Below are 18948 nucleotides of genomic sequence, written 5' to 3' on the forward strand. Positions count from 1 at the left end.
GCAACAAGGGTAAATACGGCGGAAATGGAGATCAGCTGTCTCTCAAAATGCATTCTTATTTTGTGTTCCTGGCAGAGTTAATTCTGCCAGTAACACATCAGCTGTGAATATGTATTTTTAGCTACTTGAGCAAGTGCTTGTGGTCAACTTTCCTCATTTCAGAGTGACATATCACTTCCAGTCATCACTTGGAGATAGGCATTGAAATAAAATGCATCTCTGTGGAGTAAAGATGTGACGGTGGAACTAATGGAAAGAAAGGTGGCAGCAGTGTGGATACTTAACTAGATTAACACACTGCAATGATGAGTTATAGTTTATTATACTTTTCTAAAAACCAGGACCACATAGAGGTAGAGCTGGGCACATTTTGATGTGTCTAGGAATGTTTGCTATCTATTGAGGATTTTATTTTAAAATTCAACATTTCATTGTCAAAAGCAATCTTTAATTATTAATCTTGTGGCTTCGTATCAGTCAGTTTCTGAATGATAATAATTCAAGTTTTGAAATTGTGTCTTCAAAGTTCTGCATTGTATTGTCAATAGTAAGTTGACTAATGCTCAAAAATCTCATTTTTAGACTTCCTAGAATTTATGAGATGACTTTATAATTAAGTATTTAAAATATTTATTGAAATATATAATATTCATACTGTAAGGTGCATATGTACAGTTTAAAGAATAATTATAAAGTAGAAAATAGTGTGAACCTCATATATATAAGAAGAGACCACCACCAACACATCAGGTGGCCCATTTGAGTTCATTGCTTACCATATCCCCTTCTCTTTCCACTAGAGTTACCGTCTGACTCTTGAGTCTTCTCCTTGCTTATCCTTTTGGTTTTACCACATATGTATGAAACCATAAAGAATATACTGTTTAATTTAGCCTGAACTTTATATAAACAGAATAGAACTGGATGTGTCCTTTTATGTCTTACTTTTTTCTTTCAAAATTGAATTGAATAATTTTTTTAACTGAGGTATAGTTGATTTACAATGTTGTGTTAGTTTCTGCTGTACAGCATAGTGATTCAGTCATACATATGTATACATATTCTTTTTCATTATAGGTTATTACAAAATGCTGAGTATAGTTCCCTGTGCTATACAATAGAACCTTGTTGTTTATCTTTTTTATATATGGTAGCTTGTATCTGATAATCCAAAATTCCTAATTTATCCCTCCCCACTCCTTTCCCCTTTGGTAACCATAGGTTTGTTTTGTATGTCTGTGAGTCTGTTTATGCTTTGTAAATAATTTCAATTGTCTCATTTTTTTAAATACTACATAAAGTGATATCATATGATATTTGTCTTTCTCTGTCTTACTTGACTCAGTATAATAATCTCTAGATCCATCCATGTTGCTGAAAATGACATTATTTCATACTTTTTAATGGCTGAGTAGTATTCTATTTTATACATATATATTATATATATATATATATATCACCACATCTTTTTTATCTAGTCATCTATCGATGGACACTTAGTTTGCTTCCATGTCTTGGCTATTGTAAACAGTGCTCCTAAGAACACTGGAGTGCATGTATCTTTTGAATTGAATAATTTTTAATTGTCTATGTCTATATATGTACATTGAGATAAAAGAAAAATATTACAGGGAAGATATTTATAAAAATTGTTGTTTATCTGAAATAAATAATATGTAAATTATATATCTCTTTAATTATATTTTCCTGATTATTTGCCTGTCTATCATAATTCCTTGCTTTGCAAAATTTCTTATAAAATTCCTTACAGTTACAATCTGTTTACATGGTAGCATAGCTTCTACACTGGTCACTGCCAACTTATTTCATTCTTTTGTTCACTGAAGAATCATTAATGAGAACATAAATTCAGTGTTAGCATTATCAGCCAGTATACTGAACATGTCCTGGCACAAAGTTAATAACTTTGAGAATTTTCCCGCAAATTTGATGTAAGCATAACGTTACTGAACCAAACTTGTGTCCACTCACCCTTGTTCAGGAAAGCCAATCTACTGACACGAGGTTGTGGTGAAGGAAAGTGCAGCGTTTATTGTAGAATTCATACAAGGAATCCAGGATAGCTAGTGCTGAAAACATCTGAACTCTCCTGTGGGTTTCAGTAAAGCATTTATAAAGCCCAGGTGAGGGAGGGGAGCCACAGGGCATGTGATATGTGATCAGCTGGTGCATACTTCTGATTGGTTGATGGTGAGGTAACAGCGCGGGTGTCACAGGGGTTAACATTATCAGTCCTTAGGCTCCAGTAGGCCTGAGGGTTCTGTGCTCATGGTTAAATGTCTTCTGTTTGGTGGAGACTTTAGCGTCTGTAAAACAACCCAGGAAATGTGCATCAGATACTGTTATCCAGGCACTTCGGAGAGGAGCTACAGCAGAGGATATGGGGGAGGGGTCTGTCCCAGGAAGGTCCCATAGGGTCCTGTTCAGTTACAAAGATATAACTTGCTTTTCTGTTCTTTCAGATTGTGTTGTACCTATTGATGAACCAATTTTTTTGTTGCTGTCCACTGACAGAACAGAACATTTTCATCATTTTTTAATCCCCTTTTTCTTTAACACTACATATGATGATTTCACTTGTTCCCCTGCTGGAAGAATATATAGTAATAGCCATGTGAAAGAATCAAATTCTTCAAGCATTGAAATCCATTTCAAAAGTGCCATAATTATTATCCACTTTAAGTCAGAATTTCTTTCCCCTCCATAGGTAATGCTGTCCCTTTTATGAAAAGGCTTGACACTTAAAGGGATGGACTTTTTCATCAATTATTTAACATATTCAACAAGTTCCTTTCAGCAATAGAGTACTTCAATAACTCTGTTCTTCTTTCACTTTGTAAAATCCTGTTGCAAATGAGGTAGTGAAAACTATGAGCATGAAATAAGTAGGCTTCACTCAGTGGATAATTTAAAAAGTCAAAAAGAATTTTGGGAGTCTTTTCTTCATAATTTAGGTATGAATATACTGTTAAAAAAAAAAAACCTGAAAAGCCTTCCACTGTACTTGTTAAAGAGAGCCAACGGGTTTTTGAATGAGAAAGAATTGAAGAATATTGGATGCTAATGAAATCACTAAAGTAATTTAATCTTTAAGTTCAAATTGTATAAATGCTGAAATAAGAGAAAAATTTTATGACATTATTTCAATGTCAATAGAAAGCACATCAGATAATATTTGGGTAGAATTATACAGAATATGAGAGAAGTTTAGCCAACATGTTCCATAGACTCATTCACATTTTCAACTTTGAAAAATTTTGTTTACACCTATATACAAGTATTTCACCAAAATTTGTACTTTTATTGTTGCAGGAGAAGAGGACGCGAGAGAACGGTCACATCCCAGGTCTCAGGTGAATTCCTGGGATGGGTAGCCAAGTGAAGGCGCTTCATGCAGGAAAGAATTCAAGAGCGAGCTGAAGTAGATTGAAAGTGGATTTACTCAGCGAGATGCACACTCCATAGACAGAATGTGAGCTGTCTCAGAAGGCAAGACGCCTCAGGGTATGGGCTTGTTTATATGGGCTAACATTTCATAGGCTAACAAATGGGAGGATTATTCCAACTATTTTGGGGAAGGGGCAGGGATTTCCAGAAATTGGGCCACTGCCCACTTTTGGGCCTTTTATGATCAGCTAGGAATGGGCATGGTGCCCGTGGGAGTTCCATTTCGCATGCTGATGTATTACAGTGAGCCTATAATGAGGCTCAAGGTCTACTGGAAGTCGAATCTTCCACTATCTTGGGCCTAGTTGGTTGTAACTAGTTTTCATCGTACCCGCAACAGCTGTGTCATTTGTTTAACGGTTGTGCCCTGCCCCCTTCCTGCCTGTCTCAGTATTATCTCTACAAAGAAAAAGTACACTTTTCTCATTTACTCCAAACTCAAAAAGAGTCTCTAAAAATCTTCTATTTCTGAAATTTCATCTGGAAGGGATTTTACTCCCAATAGCAAGCTTTTTTCGTAAGAAAACTATTGCACAAGCCAACGAAAAATGTTTCCTGTATTATCATCACATGCTTCTGTGGCCATGCCATAAAAAGGTTTAGATATTTTAGCATGGATGATTTAGATTTACCATTTTGATCTTTGATCATCTTTTAATAGTAAATGGAGCCATTACATTTTTTATGATTTCACCCTGGCATTTCAAAATTTACTTGCAATTTGGGGATCAGAAAATACTTCTAGTAGTAGTACGTTCGGTCATTTGCACTGAAAGATGGCTATCTTTCTTGCATATATAGTGTAGAATACCATTACAACTTCCACTGTGGCTATATTATCTTCTTCATGTGAATTTGTCTTAGTCACAAAAAGAGTTTTTTTTTTCCACTGTCTTTGACACTGGGTGAGGAAATCATACTGCACGCGGAGCTGTAGTATTTGCTGGTTTATAAGTGACTTTCCGCCACTTTCTATATTGAACGAATGGTTACATAGTGCACAAAAATCTTTGAAAGGAGTTGTTCCTCATTTAACAAATGTGCACTGTTCCTAAAATTCATTACAACGTTTACACTTGTGTCTGGGCATTTCAAGGTTCAAAGATACATGAATAAAAATGGATAAAAGCAACCATTACAAGAATTGAAGAGACTGAAAATCTCACAACCACGTAGCGTGTCTGTCACTCACGAGTGAACGGCTTCAATGGTTGAAAGGGCTGTGAATTTAGGAACTATGAATAAACTGAACTCGGTATTTGATGCAAAAAGGTGAACTTCCCGTTTGCTTGAAGGGAGCAGTGTCCTTCCAAGGCTTGATCTTCCAGAACAAAGCCAGAGTGGATCCTAGATAAGGTTTGGTTTGCTTAGAGATTCAAGGATTGGCAGACTTTCAGAAGTGGGAGGGTTTAAGGACTGACAGACTTTAAGGGGTGATCCTGTGGTCAGCAGAGTAAGGCTGCTCTGGACCCGCGGACTAGGAGTGTGGTTGGCTGATTGTCAGAAGCCTGGGCTCTGTCATTGACTTGCTGTCTTTTAGAGGCTTATTGCTAGAGAGAGGCAGTCATTGACGGACTGATTCTAGTTAATGGTGGTTACCTGCTCTCAGCTTGGGACTATGGTCAAAAAAACTAGGCTTTTTTTTTTTTTTCGTGAGTATTTCCTTTCTTTAATTCTAAATCCCTCCTTTTGACCTTCCCTCAGCCAAACCTGTAGGAGAGACCAGATTGTTTTTGTGGAGGTATGCTTTCCAGCTAGTGTTGCTTTAAATGATTTAATCACCAATTACAGTGGTTGAAAAACAGCTGTAACTACTGAAGTTTTGTACCTGACTAAAAGAAAGCTCAATACGGGACATTGAATGTGTCCTGACAGAGTCCATATAGAATGCAGGACAAAATCACATAGAGCCACGTCCTGTGTGTTTAGGACAGCTGGCAGCCCTAGATGAGCCCATGTCTGAGACAGTCTCCTAGCACCTAGCTTCCCCAGCAGTGTTCAGGGGGCACCTGGGCGTTCTGTGGGTGTCAGGGCCCTGTCCCCAGGGGGAAGAAGGGGCTGTGGACTTGTACAGTCCCCACTTTACCCAGACTGCTGGGCCTTCCTTATGTTCATGGATTGGATTTCTGGGGAAAGCTTCAGCTGGAGTGAGCAGTCTCATGTCAAAAATTTTCACAACCACCATCTGGCACTTAGATACAGCATGTATCATGGAGTCCCAGCCTTCAGAGACCTGTGCTCAAGGTTGCCTTCAACACTCTGTTTTGTATGTGGTGATGAACTTGAGTTACTGGAGAGCTACCAGCTGCCTAAAACATATGATCGTGTGATTTTTCTTTAGCCTGTTAATATGGTGGATTATACTGATGGATGTCAAATGTTTAATCAGTCATGAATCCGTGCAACCCTGCCTTTATGGTCTTTCAGCTGACTGAATTGGGGCCACCCAGATTATCCAGGATAAATTCTCTTACTTAAAGTCAGCTAATTAGGGGCTTAATTGCATCTGTAAAGTTCTATATAGGTAAGGGTTCTCCAGAGAAGCAGAACCACTAGGAGATTATATATATATAATTATATATATATATAATATATATATATATAGAGAGAGAGAGAGAAGGAAGGAAAGAAGGAAAGAAAGAGAGAAACAAAGAAAGACAAAAAGACAGACTAGAAAGAGAAAAGAAGAGGGGGAGGGGGAAGGAGAGGAGAGGAAGAGAATTTAAGAAATGGCTCTTGCGATGATGGAAGTTGGCAAGTTTAAAATGTTCATGATGGGCCACCAGACCAGATATCAAGGGAAGAGCTGTTTTAAGCTCTAGGCCAGAGACCATCTCCTGGCAGAATTCCCTCTTGCTCAGAAATTTTTGTGACTATTGAGGCCTTCAACTGATTGGATGAGGCCCGCACACATCATGAAGGGCAATGTGCTTTGTTCAGAGTCCATCTATTTAAATGTTACTCTCACCCAAAAATACCCTCAAAGAAACATTCAGAATAATGTTTGACCATGTATCTGGGCACCATGGCCCAGCCAAGTTGATACACAAAATTAAAACCATAAAATTAAGCATCATTATTACCTTCACAGCAACAACTACATTAGTGTTTGAATAAATACTGTAGCCTAGCCAAGTTAATTTTCTGTTCAACCTATTTAGAAAACAGGGATATAGAAATTAAAATAACTCTGTAAAGATATTTTTACCCTTAAATTTAACCAAAAATTTTTTAAATGACCAAATAAAATGTCTGTGAGGATGTAAGGTATTCACATATAATAACTGGTGGGAATATGAATTGGTATGACATTTTTAGGATGCAATTTTAGTAATATTTATAAAAGTTTAGATTAATTATAACATTTTCTACCTTAACACAGTTTCCACACTGCTATGTCTTAAGGGAAACATACACATTTTCTGAAGAATTCATGCTCAAAATGCTTATGTCAGCTCTATTGATCATAGCATGAAGTGGGAAACCACTGTGTGTCTATCAGTGACACTGGAAGGATGGTTCAGTTATGGCGGACACACACTGCAATTCTAGGCAGTAGTCACAGAAGTGAAGTAGATACATATGTCTTGCTCTGGAAAGATCCTATATTCACCTTATTATTTAATCATTTAATTTACTAATTGGCAAAGGCAAGTGGGAGAAGAATATGTACATCACTATCCATGTATGTATTTTAAAAAAAATCACAGTATATGTTTATTAAACACATTTATGTATGAAAAAGCCAAAAATCAGCTTTAACACACCAGGTTTGTGGTTAACTCTGATAAAGGGCTGAATTTTGGAGGAATGTTGTTAAAAGTGAAATTGTGATTTATCTGAATTGTTAGGCTTTTTTTTTGCATCGAGACTCTTTGCACTGTTACCTTTGTAATTGAAATATTTAAATAAGTCTAGCAACAGAAAATAGTAGCTGTGTGTCACTAAGATAAAGTTTCTCCTCATCTGAAATTTGAATGGCTTAATACAATGAACAGTTATTCATTCTGCACATTAAGTGGTTGGGGTTGGCAGGCGCTCCCTGCTGTCAGGTGAAGCAGAGTTCCAGGCTGCTTCCATCTTTTGTAGTTCTACCGTCTCAAGATAGGCTCTCCATGTTTGCTGCCAAATAGACGAAAAAGCATGCAGGTATCAAACTGGGTCTGAACCGTCTAAGCCTGCAACTGGAAAATAATACTTCACTTCTATTTCAGTGGCAAGGGCTAGTCACATGATCACTTCTAGCTGTGCACTTGGCAATGCAGTATTTCCAGGAATCTAGGAAGCAAGATATGGATGAACGTTTGCAGTCTCTCCCAGAAACTGTTAAATAATATGTTCTCAAGAAAGAGCAGCTATTATATAATTTTTTATGGCAACAACCCTCTTTATTTCTTGGAGAAGTTTCTGAGAAGTGCAAATTCATCTTGCAATTAACCAGCTTTTTCAAGAGCCTAAGATGTGATAGGTGCTTTTCAATAGAGGATTACATCTCATTTTCAAGAAAATATCTGTAGGAAAGTTTCAGCCTTTTTTACTCAATAGCACCTTTCTACCTGCCTTTTGCAAGAACCTCTATAATCACAGTTGGCTGAGAACATTCTCCTTCCTTTTGGTGTATCATCAATATCTTAACTTGGGAGTCCCTGCTACACACCACCCGACAGAATTTTTAGGAATGTAGCTTCTCTGGTCGTTTCCTTATACAGTGATTCCCATGGTGTTTCCTTACCTACTATTTATGGAAGAGGCTTTGATTTTGACTATGTAGGTGTTCTCACTTATAAGTATATACGTTCAACTTCAAGTAAGACACTCTACTAAAATCCTAATACAAATATTGGGGTGATTTTGAAAACCCCTTTCTAACTTCAGAGTTGTATCCCCCAAACCAGTATGTTCTGTGCCAAATTATATTCTACTAACCAGCCTATTTGGAAAACGCCTTGAGTGTGATGAAGATGCTGATGGAGGATGACCATGTGTCTAAAATTCACTGTCCAATGTGAACTTTACCTAGACGGGGCCATTGCTATCAGAGAGCCATGATGAGGGTCAATCAGGAGATGGCTGCAGGGAGTTGGAATATTCGATCAGGAGGAGGGCAGGTGATTCTGGGCTGTTTGTTCCAATGTGAGCAGGGCTCAGCCTCCAGGGGAATTAAGAGACAAGAGGTCTGCTTCAGGCTGGGAGGAGTGGAGATAATGTGGGCTCCAGACAGTCTCTGATCAGGGATCTAGTCCCAACTGTGCCACATACTAGCTGTGTGAACTTGGGCATAGTACCACGCTCTGTGAGCCTTAGTTTCTTAATCTGTGAAGTAGGATTGATAAGCCCTCTCTTGCAGGACTGTTGGAATCCATGTGCTGAATGTAAAACAACTAACACACTGCCTGGAGCGCATCGGGTCTTTAAAGATTGGCAGTTACTACTACTATCTTGACCCCAGATCCTACCACCCTCTTATCTGAGATTTATTTATCCAGGAGATGTCAGAGAATATGAAGTGCTCTAGGGCATGGTATACCAAATGAGTTTAAAACGCTGATTAGCAAGAAAACCCTAAGTAAGTCTTCCTACTTAGAGCATATATTATTTAATTCCTGTTTTGGAGTTTTCTAAAACTGAATGCAACTCAAAGCTCCTATAATTTGTGTAAAGGCAAACTCCTTCCATCCCATCCAGCTACCCTTTTACCCAGAGCATCCTATTTTCATTTATTTTGCTCCTACCAAAAACCTAGATCTCACATAGAGTTTGATAAATTACACTCAAGATAATCTCATAAAAATGTCCTTTGAATGAAATGGTTTCTGGTTCTCATATTCTACTAACCAGCCTATTTGGAAAATGCTTTGAGTGTGATGAAGATGTTGATGGAGGATGACCATGTGTCTAAAATTCACTGTCCAATGTGAACTTTACCTGGAAGGGGCTGTTGCTGTCAGAGAGCCATGAAGATATTGTCCTATTTCTCAGAAACTCCTTAAGGACAATGTGCATAAGACAGCTGGTCTGTGCAGTACGTTCGTTTGCACCACGACAAGAGCACAGGGTAACTTCCCTTCCTGCTCCACATGCAGATTTCTCTGGTTTACCTTGATCCCAAAATAACGCTGAGGGCATCTTTGCATTCCAGGTTATTGACTTCCAACTCTGAGATATACCGGAGGCTCTGGCCCCTGCTCACCTCTCCTAAGATCATCTTCTCTGCCCTGCCCCAAACCCCTGCCACCCAGCTTCACTTGAAATTACCTCCCACTGAAGGACCTGTAGTTTCCCAAAGCCCCACTATGCCTTGTCTTAGGGCATTTACATCTGACTGCTGTTGTACGGATCTCTTAGCTTCTCACTCATTTTTACCTGCCCTTTGGGTCTCAGAGGATACCTGCCATTATCTTTTTATAACTGCTCCTTGTAGGGGCTGAAATACTGTGGCTAGGAGTTGGGTCTTAATTCTCCTAATGTCCCCAGAACTAGTGTGGTGCCTTCCCAAGAGCAGCTGCCCAATTAATGTTTGGAGAGTGATTGTCCAGTTAATGTTCCTTCTACATTCTTGAATGAGCTAAGCAAATACAAATAAATATCTTTAAAAGTTTTATAGAACAGGCGAACAGGGACGAAAGAAGCCAAGAATCGACCATCTTTTACTTTTTCATCTCTATTTATTGACTCCAACTCTTTTACTGCTGAGTTCTTATAAATTTCCAAGGAAATCCGTCTTTCAGTTCCATGTTATCTTGCTCTAGATGACTAAGAAGGATGAATGGTTTCTAATTTGCATTACAAAATTACAGATCTCTTACTCTTAAATCTGAGGGATAATAATAGATGTGTAAATAGTGTCATTCATAAGCTTAGATTGTTAAGCTAATTAAACCTCCTATTAAGAGATGACATTTGAAAAATGCCAGAAAAGAAAGAAATCTCCAAGTCACCCATATATATAATAGGAATACACAGATGTTACAGACTGTTCTCCCTCTAACTCAGTCCAGCCTTCCCACAATTTCAAATGTTGACATCCTTTTTTAAGAACAAAGTGAAGAATCTGCCTCAGTCTTAACTAAGGGTGGGAGAAACCAGAACTTGGACCGGATGTTGCAGCTGGGCCACCCCTAACTTCAGTTCTGGCTCGGGCTTGCTCTTCCTTCTCTGTCAGAGCCTCCTCATCCTGAGATGGGAAGTTCCTGGAGTGGATCCCATGGATCTTAGCCAAAAACTCCAGCAATTTCATCTTGCTGACTTCAGCATGAGCTCTTGGGCCCCACAGGAATTCACGGTGGGGAGGATCACTGTCAGGCACCTGCTGGTGGTACTCCAGGTACTGTTCCTTCACAAAATCACTGCTGATGAGCCTCCTGGGCTCCCCAAAGATGAAATGCTTCCTCCCAGAATATACATCCATCGGATTCAGCACTTCCCAGACTTCCTCCTCAGTGGCACGGTTGCCTTTCATGAAGATCACTCCCAGGATAATTATCAGGAGGGCAGTCTTGGGCATGCCCTGTTCTTCATTCATCCTGCCATCATAGGTGAGGTCCAGTTTGTTCACAAGGGCATAGCTGTGGGTGGTAGGGTCCACTTCACATCAACACCTTTCTGATGGACTTATTCATTTTATACTTCAGCAGCAGGAAACTGACTAACAATTCTACATTCTCATCTAGAGGGTCGAGCACATTCTCAGTGTCTGGCAGGGACTGTGAAGTGCTTGAATTTTCCATCTCTTCTTGGCTGCTGGAGTGCTCATCACTTTGAGAACCCTGGGGAGTACTGGATATCCCAGGAATAGAAACCTCATCCACACTGGAGGGGGTCAAAGAAGACGAGGAGGAAGAGGAAGCCTCTGGCACAGCCTGTGGAACCCAGGTGCCCGCCAGGCCCGGGGTCTCAGTGTGGGCCTGAAAGCGTTGCCCATGTGGGGAGGAGGGACTCTCCTTATTACCAGGCATGAGGTCTTGTGTGGGTGGCCGCTGACAGGAGTGTCAGCAGGAGGGTTAAGAGGGCCCACAGTCTAAGGGAGAGAGGGAACATGTGACTGGTCTCAGCTGGTGAACATCACCGTAACAGCCCTGATGGAGGCCGCCTCGCAGGTCTTCCCCTGAGGGCAGCACTCCAGGGCCTCACAGGCCTTCTGTCCTGCACCACCTGTTCCATAACCTGAAGGAGGAAGTGAAAAGGCTTCTCAGGGTGCAGCCAGTCATCTCAGACTGACCACGGGGCCGGGTTGAGGTCGGTGAGGTCTCCTCTGTTCTAAGGTGTGTTATCTCCTCAGCCCTCACTAAGGGACTTCACCTGGACTCTGGGAATTGACTGGAACATTTCTCGCTCCTGAACTAGGGCCACCCCCCCCACCTTCCCAGACTAGGGCATTCACTCCCTTGAGACCCCTGAGTAGGAAGTCAGGGTGTGCCTGAGTGTAACAGATTTACCAGAGCTGCCCAGGTCTCCCGGCAGGGGTTGGGGGGTGGGATGCCCTCTATTCTGGGGTGGGTAGTTCCCTCAGTCCTCACTCAGGGCCCTCACCTTGATCCCTAGAAGGCCCTAGGTCACTATCCCTCCCTTAACCTAAGGCCAGGCCCCACCTTCCTGTATCACGCAGAGTGAAATTCAAAAGGCGCCCTAGTCTAAAAGGTAGTCTGGGGTTTCCTAGGGATGATAGCAGGGATGGGTCTCTTTGGAGCCAGTTTGTTTTGGGGTGAGTGGTCCCATAATTCCTCAGTTAAGATTCCCACCTGGACACGACTAGGGACTAGGAATCTTCCCTCTGCTGACCTAAGGACACTCCCTCAGATCAGGCCTCTACAACCCCGAGGCCTGAGACTCCCAAGGAGGAACTCAGAGGCGCTGCTTCTGTTCAGCTCTGTAAGGCTTTCCAAGGGTGTGGCTGTCGCCTTTTTCTGAGATGGGTGAAACCCTCACCTTACTCAGAGTCCTGATCTGGACCCCTGGCAGGCCTACGACTCCTTCCTCTGCTTAAATAGGACCCCTCCCCAGAGCAAAGTCCTAATTTCCCTGAGACCTCCCTCCCCCCCACCCTCCACAACCACCCCCACCAACAGGATGAAAAGAGGCGACGCCTCATTCTAATGGTTATTTCCAGACCTCCCAGGGCTGGCGGCAGGAGCAGGGCTTTGTGGGGGCCCTTTCTTCCTGGGTGGGTGGACCCTCCGTCCCCATTCAGAATCTTTACCTGGACTCCTGACAGCACAAGGACTTCTCTCTCCCGTGTGACCTGTATCCTCACGGTTCTCACTTCCCCAGGAGGCAGTTAGGAACCTCACTTCCGGCCCCTCCTACCTGGGGTCTCCCAGAGCTGATGGAAGGGGCGGGGCTACGGGAGACCCCACCCTCACCTGTCTGTTCTCACTCAAGGTCCTCACCTGGACACTTACAGGGACTGGGAATCCTCTCTCTGCTTACCTGAGGCCACACCCTTTAGACCAACGCACTCACCTGGTTGAAACCCACTAGGAGAAAGAGGCTGCAACATCTGGCCACCCCTGCCTGGAGTTTCCCAGGGCTGACACTTAGGGCATGGCTCTGTGAGGCCTCCTCTCTTCTGGGGTGAGTAGCCACATTCAGCCCTCATTCAGGACCCTTCCATTGGCTACAGTCTTTTTGATTAACTACTTCCTTGATTGAGATTTCTTACTGATTAAGGAAGTACTCAATCTGTACACATGTGTCAAACTGCAACTCTCATAGAGATTGAGTCTGAGTCTCAGGCTAGACTTTAGTCTGGGAAGCTGCAACACAGGGCATATGTGTGTCCAAAACAACTGTTGGACTGTCAAAGAACACACACACACACCCCTTCCCATCAGAGGTCTCTTCTCCAGCCATACTTAAACTCTTGGGAATCTTCTGTTCCAAAAGATTTACAGGATAGAGACTCCTGAGGACACATTTTTTTTAAAGGTGGTTTTGTCCATATCCCTTGGAAATGTATCACTTTCTATAATAATGCAGTGAAGAGTTATAAGAGTTGGCATAGGCCCACTGGGTGGATATATGTTCTTAACTGACTTCTAATCAGTTGATAAATAAATGAAATAATAAAGTAGGGAAGAACCTTAGGAATTGTCATTTTATGGATGCAGAGTGTGGAGCACAGGGATGGTGGTGTGGTGATCTGTCCAACATCACATAGTTTGTGCCAGAAGGATTCACATTGACACCAGCTCTTTCCATCCTTGTACTGGGGCTTCAGAGTGAGGGGTGGAGTGTTTTGCAAGTGATTTGCTACTGATAGTTTAAAAATACTGAAATGGTGCTCTATGACTATTTTGTCACTGTAAAAATTTCAAACATACAGTCATAACAAAATTCTCTCTTGACGTATCTTTGATCCCTTCCCTCATCCCTACCACCATATAACCCTATTATGAGTTTATTCTGAATGGATGGGAATGTGCTTATGACTGGTACACAAATGTAATCATAAAGTACATACTGTTTTTCAGTCCTCCCACAATTAGTAATGCATCTTGAATCATGTACTTACTATATCAATCTTGAGAGTGGCCCTAAAGTCTGGAAACTCAGACCATAGTCCATCTTGTCTTGGAATCATTTTAAAGTGCTTTAGCATTCCTTTTTTTGAGACTAGGTTATGGGAGTAAAGCAGAGTCAAGTTTCTATGTCTTCATTTGATTCTTTTTGTCAACTCCCATGTACTATATTAGTAACAGAATGTTTTGTCCTTCTGTTTCCTATATATTTGGGATTTTTTAGAGAGAGATTACTTGTTGTGTATGTAGAATTAATGTCATCTGGAATTGTAATGTTTTTTCCTTCATATCATGTAGTATTTGCATTTATACCATATCTCATCTTAAAGCAAAAGTACTTTGAGGGGGAGGGTGTAGCTCAGTGGTAGAGCACAGGCTTAGCATGTGTGAGGTCCTGGGTTCAACTCCCAGTACCTCCTCTAAAAAATAAATAAACCTAAGTACCTCCCCCTGCCAAAATAAAATAATTTTTTTTAAAAAAGCAAAAGTACTTTAAAATGGGTAAAATTCTGAACTACACTAATGTGGGGTATTTTAATAGTGTAATAAGCATTATTGTCAGTGGCCATGATATGTCTTAAGTCAAAAAGTTAACATAGAAAAACATTTTTCTATAAATGTAACAAATGGACTTCAAATAATAACTGGTCTTTTAGTCTTTTATTTCTTTAATAAAATTTTATTTTATAAAAGTTTTAGATCTACAGAAAAGTTGTGATGACAGTATAGAGATTTCTCATATACATCTACTACATCCAGTTTCCTATATTGTTAATGTCTTCCATTATTATGGCATATTTGTCACAATTAATGAACTGATATTGATACATTATTATCTAGAGTCCATACTTTTTCCAGATTTCCCTAGTTTTTATCTAAAGTTCTTTATGTATTCCAGGGTCCCATCTAGGATAGCATGTTTGATTTAGTCATCATGTCTCCTTAGGCTCTTCATTGGCTGTGATAGTTTCTCAGACTTTCCTTCTTTTTCACAAGACTGACAGTTTTGAGGAGTATTTGTCAAGTATTTTTTATAATGTCCCTCAATTGAGATTCATCTAATTTTTTCTTATCAATTTTATTGATTTTTTAAAAAAAAGAATCAGCTTTTGGTTTCATAGATTTTCTCTATTGTTTGCCTTTTTTTAATGTTGCTGATTTCTGCTCTGCTCTAATTTTTATTACTTCAGTTCTTCTCTTTGCTTTAAGTTTAATTTGCTCTCCTGTATAGCACAGGAAACTATAGTCAATGAAAAAAAAGAGGTTTAATTTGCTCTTCTTTCTCTTGTTTCCTAAGGTGGAAGCTGAGGTTATTGATTTTAAATCTTTCTTCTGTTCTTATATATGCATTTTATGTTATAATTTCCCTGTGCAGTGTGTTAGCTCAGCCAAGAAATTTTGATAAGTTTTATTTTCATTTTAATTTAATTCCTAAATACTTTAAAATTTCTCTTGAGATTTCTTCTTTGACTCATGGTTTCATTTCCAAATATTTTGGAATTTTTCCAACTATCTTTCTATTACTTATTTTTAATATTTTATTTTGATCTAAAACCAGATTTTTGTATGACTTCTATTATAAATTTGTTAAGGTGTGTTTTATGACCTGGAAAATGGCCTGTCTTGGGTCAGTATCCCATGTGAACTTGAGAAGAAAATATATTCTGCTGTTGTTGGATGGAAGGTTCCATAACTGACAATTAGATCAAGTTGATTAATTGTGTTGTTCAGGTTATCAGTAGCCTTAATGACATTCTGCCTGAATGATCTATAAATTACTAACAGAGGCAGGTTGAGGTCTCCAATAATAATAGTGGATTTGTCTATTTCTCCTTTCATTTCTATCACTTTTTGCCTCATGAATTTTGATACTTTGTTGTTAGGGGTGTGTGTGTGTGTGTGTGTTTGTGTGTGTGTATAAAGGATTGCTAGGTCTTCTTGATGAATTAACTCCTTTAGCAATATATAATGCTCCACTTTATACCAGATAATTTTTCTTGTTCTGAAGTTTGCTTTATATGACATTGATATAGTACTCCAGTTTTCTTTTGATTCATGTTAGCATGGTGTCTTTCTCTGTCCCTTTATATTTAACATCCTTGAGTTTTATATTTAAATTTAATTTCTTTGAGACAATATATAGTTGGTCTAGTTTTTCTATCTACTCTGACAATGTCTGTCTTATAGTTGGCATGTTTAGACTATTCACATGTAAAGTGGTTATTTATATAGTTGGATTAATATATACCACCTGTATAACTGATACCTGTTAAATTTTTTGTCCCTTTTTTCTCATCATTTTTTTTTACCTTCCCTGATTTTAACTGAGCATTTTATTTGATTCTATTTTACCTCCTCTGTCAGCATATTATTTATACTTATCTTTTTTAAGTTTCTTGTTTGCTCTAGAGTTTAAAATAGATATACTTTTAACTAGTCCAAGTTCACCTTCAGATAACACTATACTATTTCACATGTAGCACAGGTACCTTAGAATATTCTCAGTTCCTGCCTCCTTTCCCTTGTGACCTTGCATTCATTTGTTTCACCTATCTATATGCTCTAATCATCCCATACATTGTTATTTTCAATGCTTTAAAGAAGCAGTTACAGTTTAGGTCAGTTAAGAAAAAGAAAATATTTTATCTTCAATTATTCCTTCTCAGATGCTTTTTTCTCTCAATGAAAATCAAGTCTCTCTCTCTCTCTCTCTCTATATATATATATATATATATACATATATATATATACACTTAATTATGCATATATATATAGAGAGAGAAAGAAATAAATAATTTTTCTTACGCCTAAAGATCTTCTTTTAACATTATGGGCAGGGCAGATCTACTGGCAATGATTACCCTCATTTTTTCCTCGCTGAGAAAGTCTTTATTTCTCCTTCACTTTTGGAGGATAAATTCATCACTTTAACTATTTCACACCCCTCTCTTTTTGCTTACATGTTTTCTGACAAGAAGTCCACTGTAATTCTTCTTATTCTTCTTCCACTATAAACAAGGTATTTTCCTGACTTCTTTCAAAATTTTTTCATTGTCTTTGTTTATGTGCAGATTAAATATGATATGTCTAGGTATAGTTTTTTTTTCTGTATTTATCTTGTTCAGTGTTCTCTGTGATTCCCGGATGTGTGAGTTGTTATCTATCATTCATTTTGAAAAGTTCTTAGTAATTATTACTTCAAACATTTCTTCTGGTCCATTTTCTTTCTTCTCCTTCTGGCATTGTAATTACACAGATTTTACACTTTTTATATTTTCCCACAGTTATCAGTTATTCTGTTCTGGTTTTTGTTTGTTTCTTTAGTATTTTCTTTGCATTTCGCTTTGGGAAGTTTCTGTTAACCTTCAAATTTTTCCTCCGATGTGTGGAATCTAGTAATGAGCCAGTCAAGGGCATTTTTCATTTCTGTTTTTGATTCTGGAATTTCTTTTCGATTCTTAGAGTTTCTGTTTCTGCTTACATTACACATTTGTAACATGTATTTACTTTTTCCACTAAAGACCTTCACACGTTACTCATAGTTATATTAAATTCATTGTCTGATAATTACAACACCTGTATTATATCTCAGTATGGTTCTCATGTTTGTTTTGTCTCTTCAGACCGTGAGTGTTTTCTTGCACGTGGTATGCCTTGTAATTTTTTTTGTTGAAAGGGAGATGGATTGGATAATAAAATTGAGGTAAATAGTCTTTTAGTGTGAAGATTTGTGTTAATCTGGCTAAGAGGTGGGCTGCATTAAATGTTCACTGTAGCTATGGGTACTAATAAAAGCTTTAAATTCCTCGAATGTCATTTTGGTTTCCCATTTTGGCTTTCGGGCTTCTCTATGCACTACTCCTCAGAGAGATACTGTATCTTACAGCATTTTCAGCTGTTTTCCATTGTCACTATATTGAAGCCTTGTTGATTTGGTGGTAGGGTATGGAGGACAAGTGATTAAGTGTCAGTCTTTTAGCTGGCCTGTGTTTCAGCACTGTGGCCTTCACAGTTGTTTCTGTCCCTCCTCCAGTGATGTATTATTTTTGCCCCTTTCCTGCTACTCTTTTCTTAGACTGCAGCATTCCCAATTCATTTCCTTAAATCTCTCCCCAACCCTCCACCCCCACCCCCACCCTGGCCATTCAGCTGAGGCCAAGAAGACTATAAGGGATGGGGATGGATTGGGGAGGAATTCCCCTTCCCAGCCAGGATAAGATTTCAGAATTACCTTCTGGCAAAGCATTTTACCCTAGAAAGTAGACCTCTGTTATGGAGAAGGTTATGGGAGTGTTTACTGATGGTTACTCTTCCCTCCCTCTGCCAAAGCTATGAGGGGTCTTTCTTGGCTCTTTACCCTGAGACCTTAGAGGGTTTCCTGGAGGGAAAATCCATGATTCTGAAAACAGATCTTGGCTGCTGTACCTATCTTTCCAGAATTCAGGGTGGCATTTTTTGGTTTGGTTTTGGTTTCGGGTTTTTTTGGGGGCTGGGGTCTTGGTAGGGAGGAAGGAGGTAATTAGGTTTATTTATTTATTTTTAATGATTTTTTTAAAAAATAGAAGTACTGGGGGTTGAACCCAGAACCTCGTGCATGCTAAGCACACACTCTACCACTGAGCTCTACCCTCCCACCGAGGGTGGCATTTTCAAAAGGTAAAACTAGAACTCAAACTCAGGTAACCTTAATGTCAGAGACTGCTCCATCAGCCAAAAGTTTTTAAAAGAAGAAGAAAAAAGATTTGAAATTCTACATCAGCACTTAAGGTTCCCTTTGTGGAGCCCAATCTACTTTAGAGACAGGAAAGATGAAATACAGAGAGAAAGCCTGGTTTCCCGAAATTAGTATCACCTGTCTCCTTCAGGCAGGTGAGCTGAATATGTTATTCTCCATAACGTTCTCAAGATTCACTACTTACCTATTCTTCACTCCTAACCACCACAGATCCACCTCCTAATCAGA

The 18948-nt window shown here is 39.4% G+C and overlaps 1 protein-coding gene across 1 annotated transcript; it reads right to left on the reverse strand.

The window, feature by feature from the left end:
• Positions 1–10534: 10534 nt before the first annotated feature.
• Positions 10535–12964, reverse strand: LOC140692036 (melanoma-associated antigen B16-like). Its single transcript, XM_072956716.1, is given in 4 exon segments — positions 10535–11057; positions 11059–11444; positions 11534–11631; positions 12895–12964. Coding segments are annotated over 4 exon segments (1077 nt in total).
• Between the last annotated feature and the right edge of the window lie 5984 nt (positions 12965–18948).

Source organism: Vicugna pacos, chromosome X (assembly GCF_048564905.1).
Source record: "Vicugna pacos chromosome X, VicPac4, whole genome shotgun sequence".
Lineage (NCBI taxonomy): Eukaryota > Metazoa > Chordata > Mammalia > Artiodactyla > Camelidae > Vicugna > Vicugna pacos.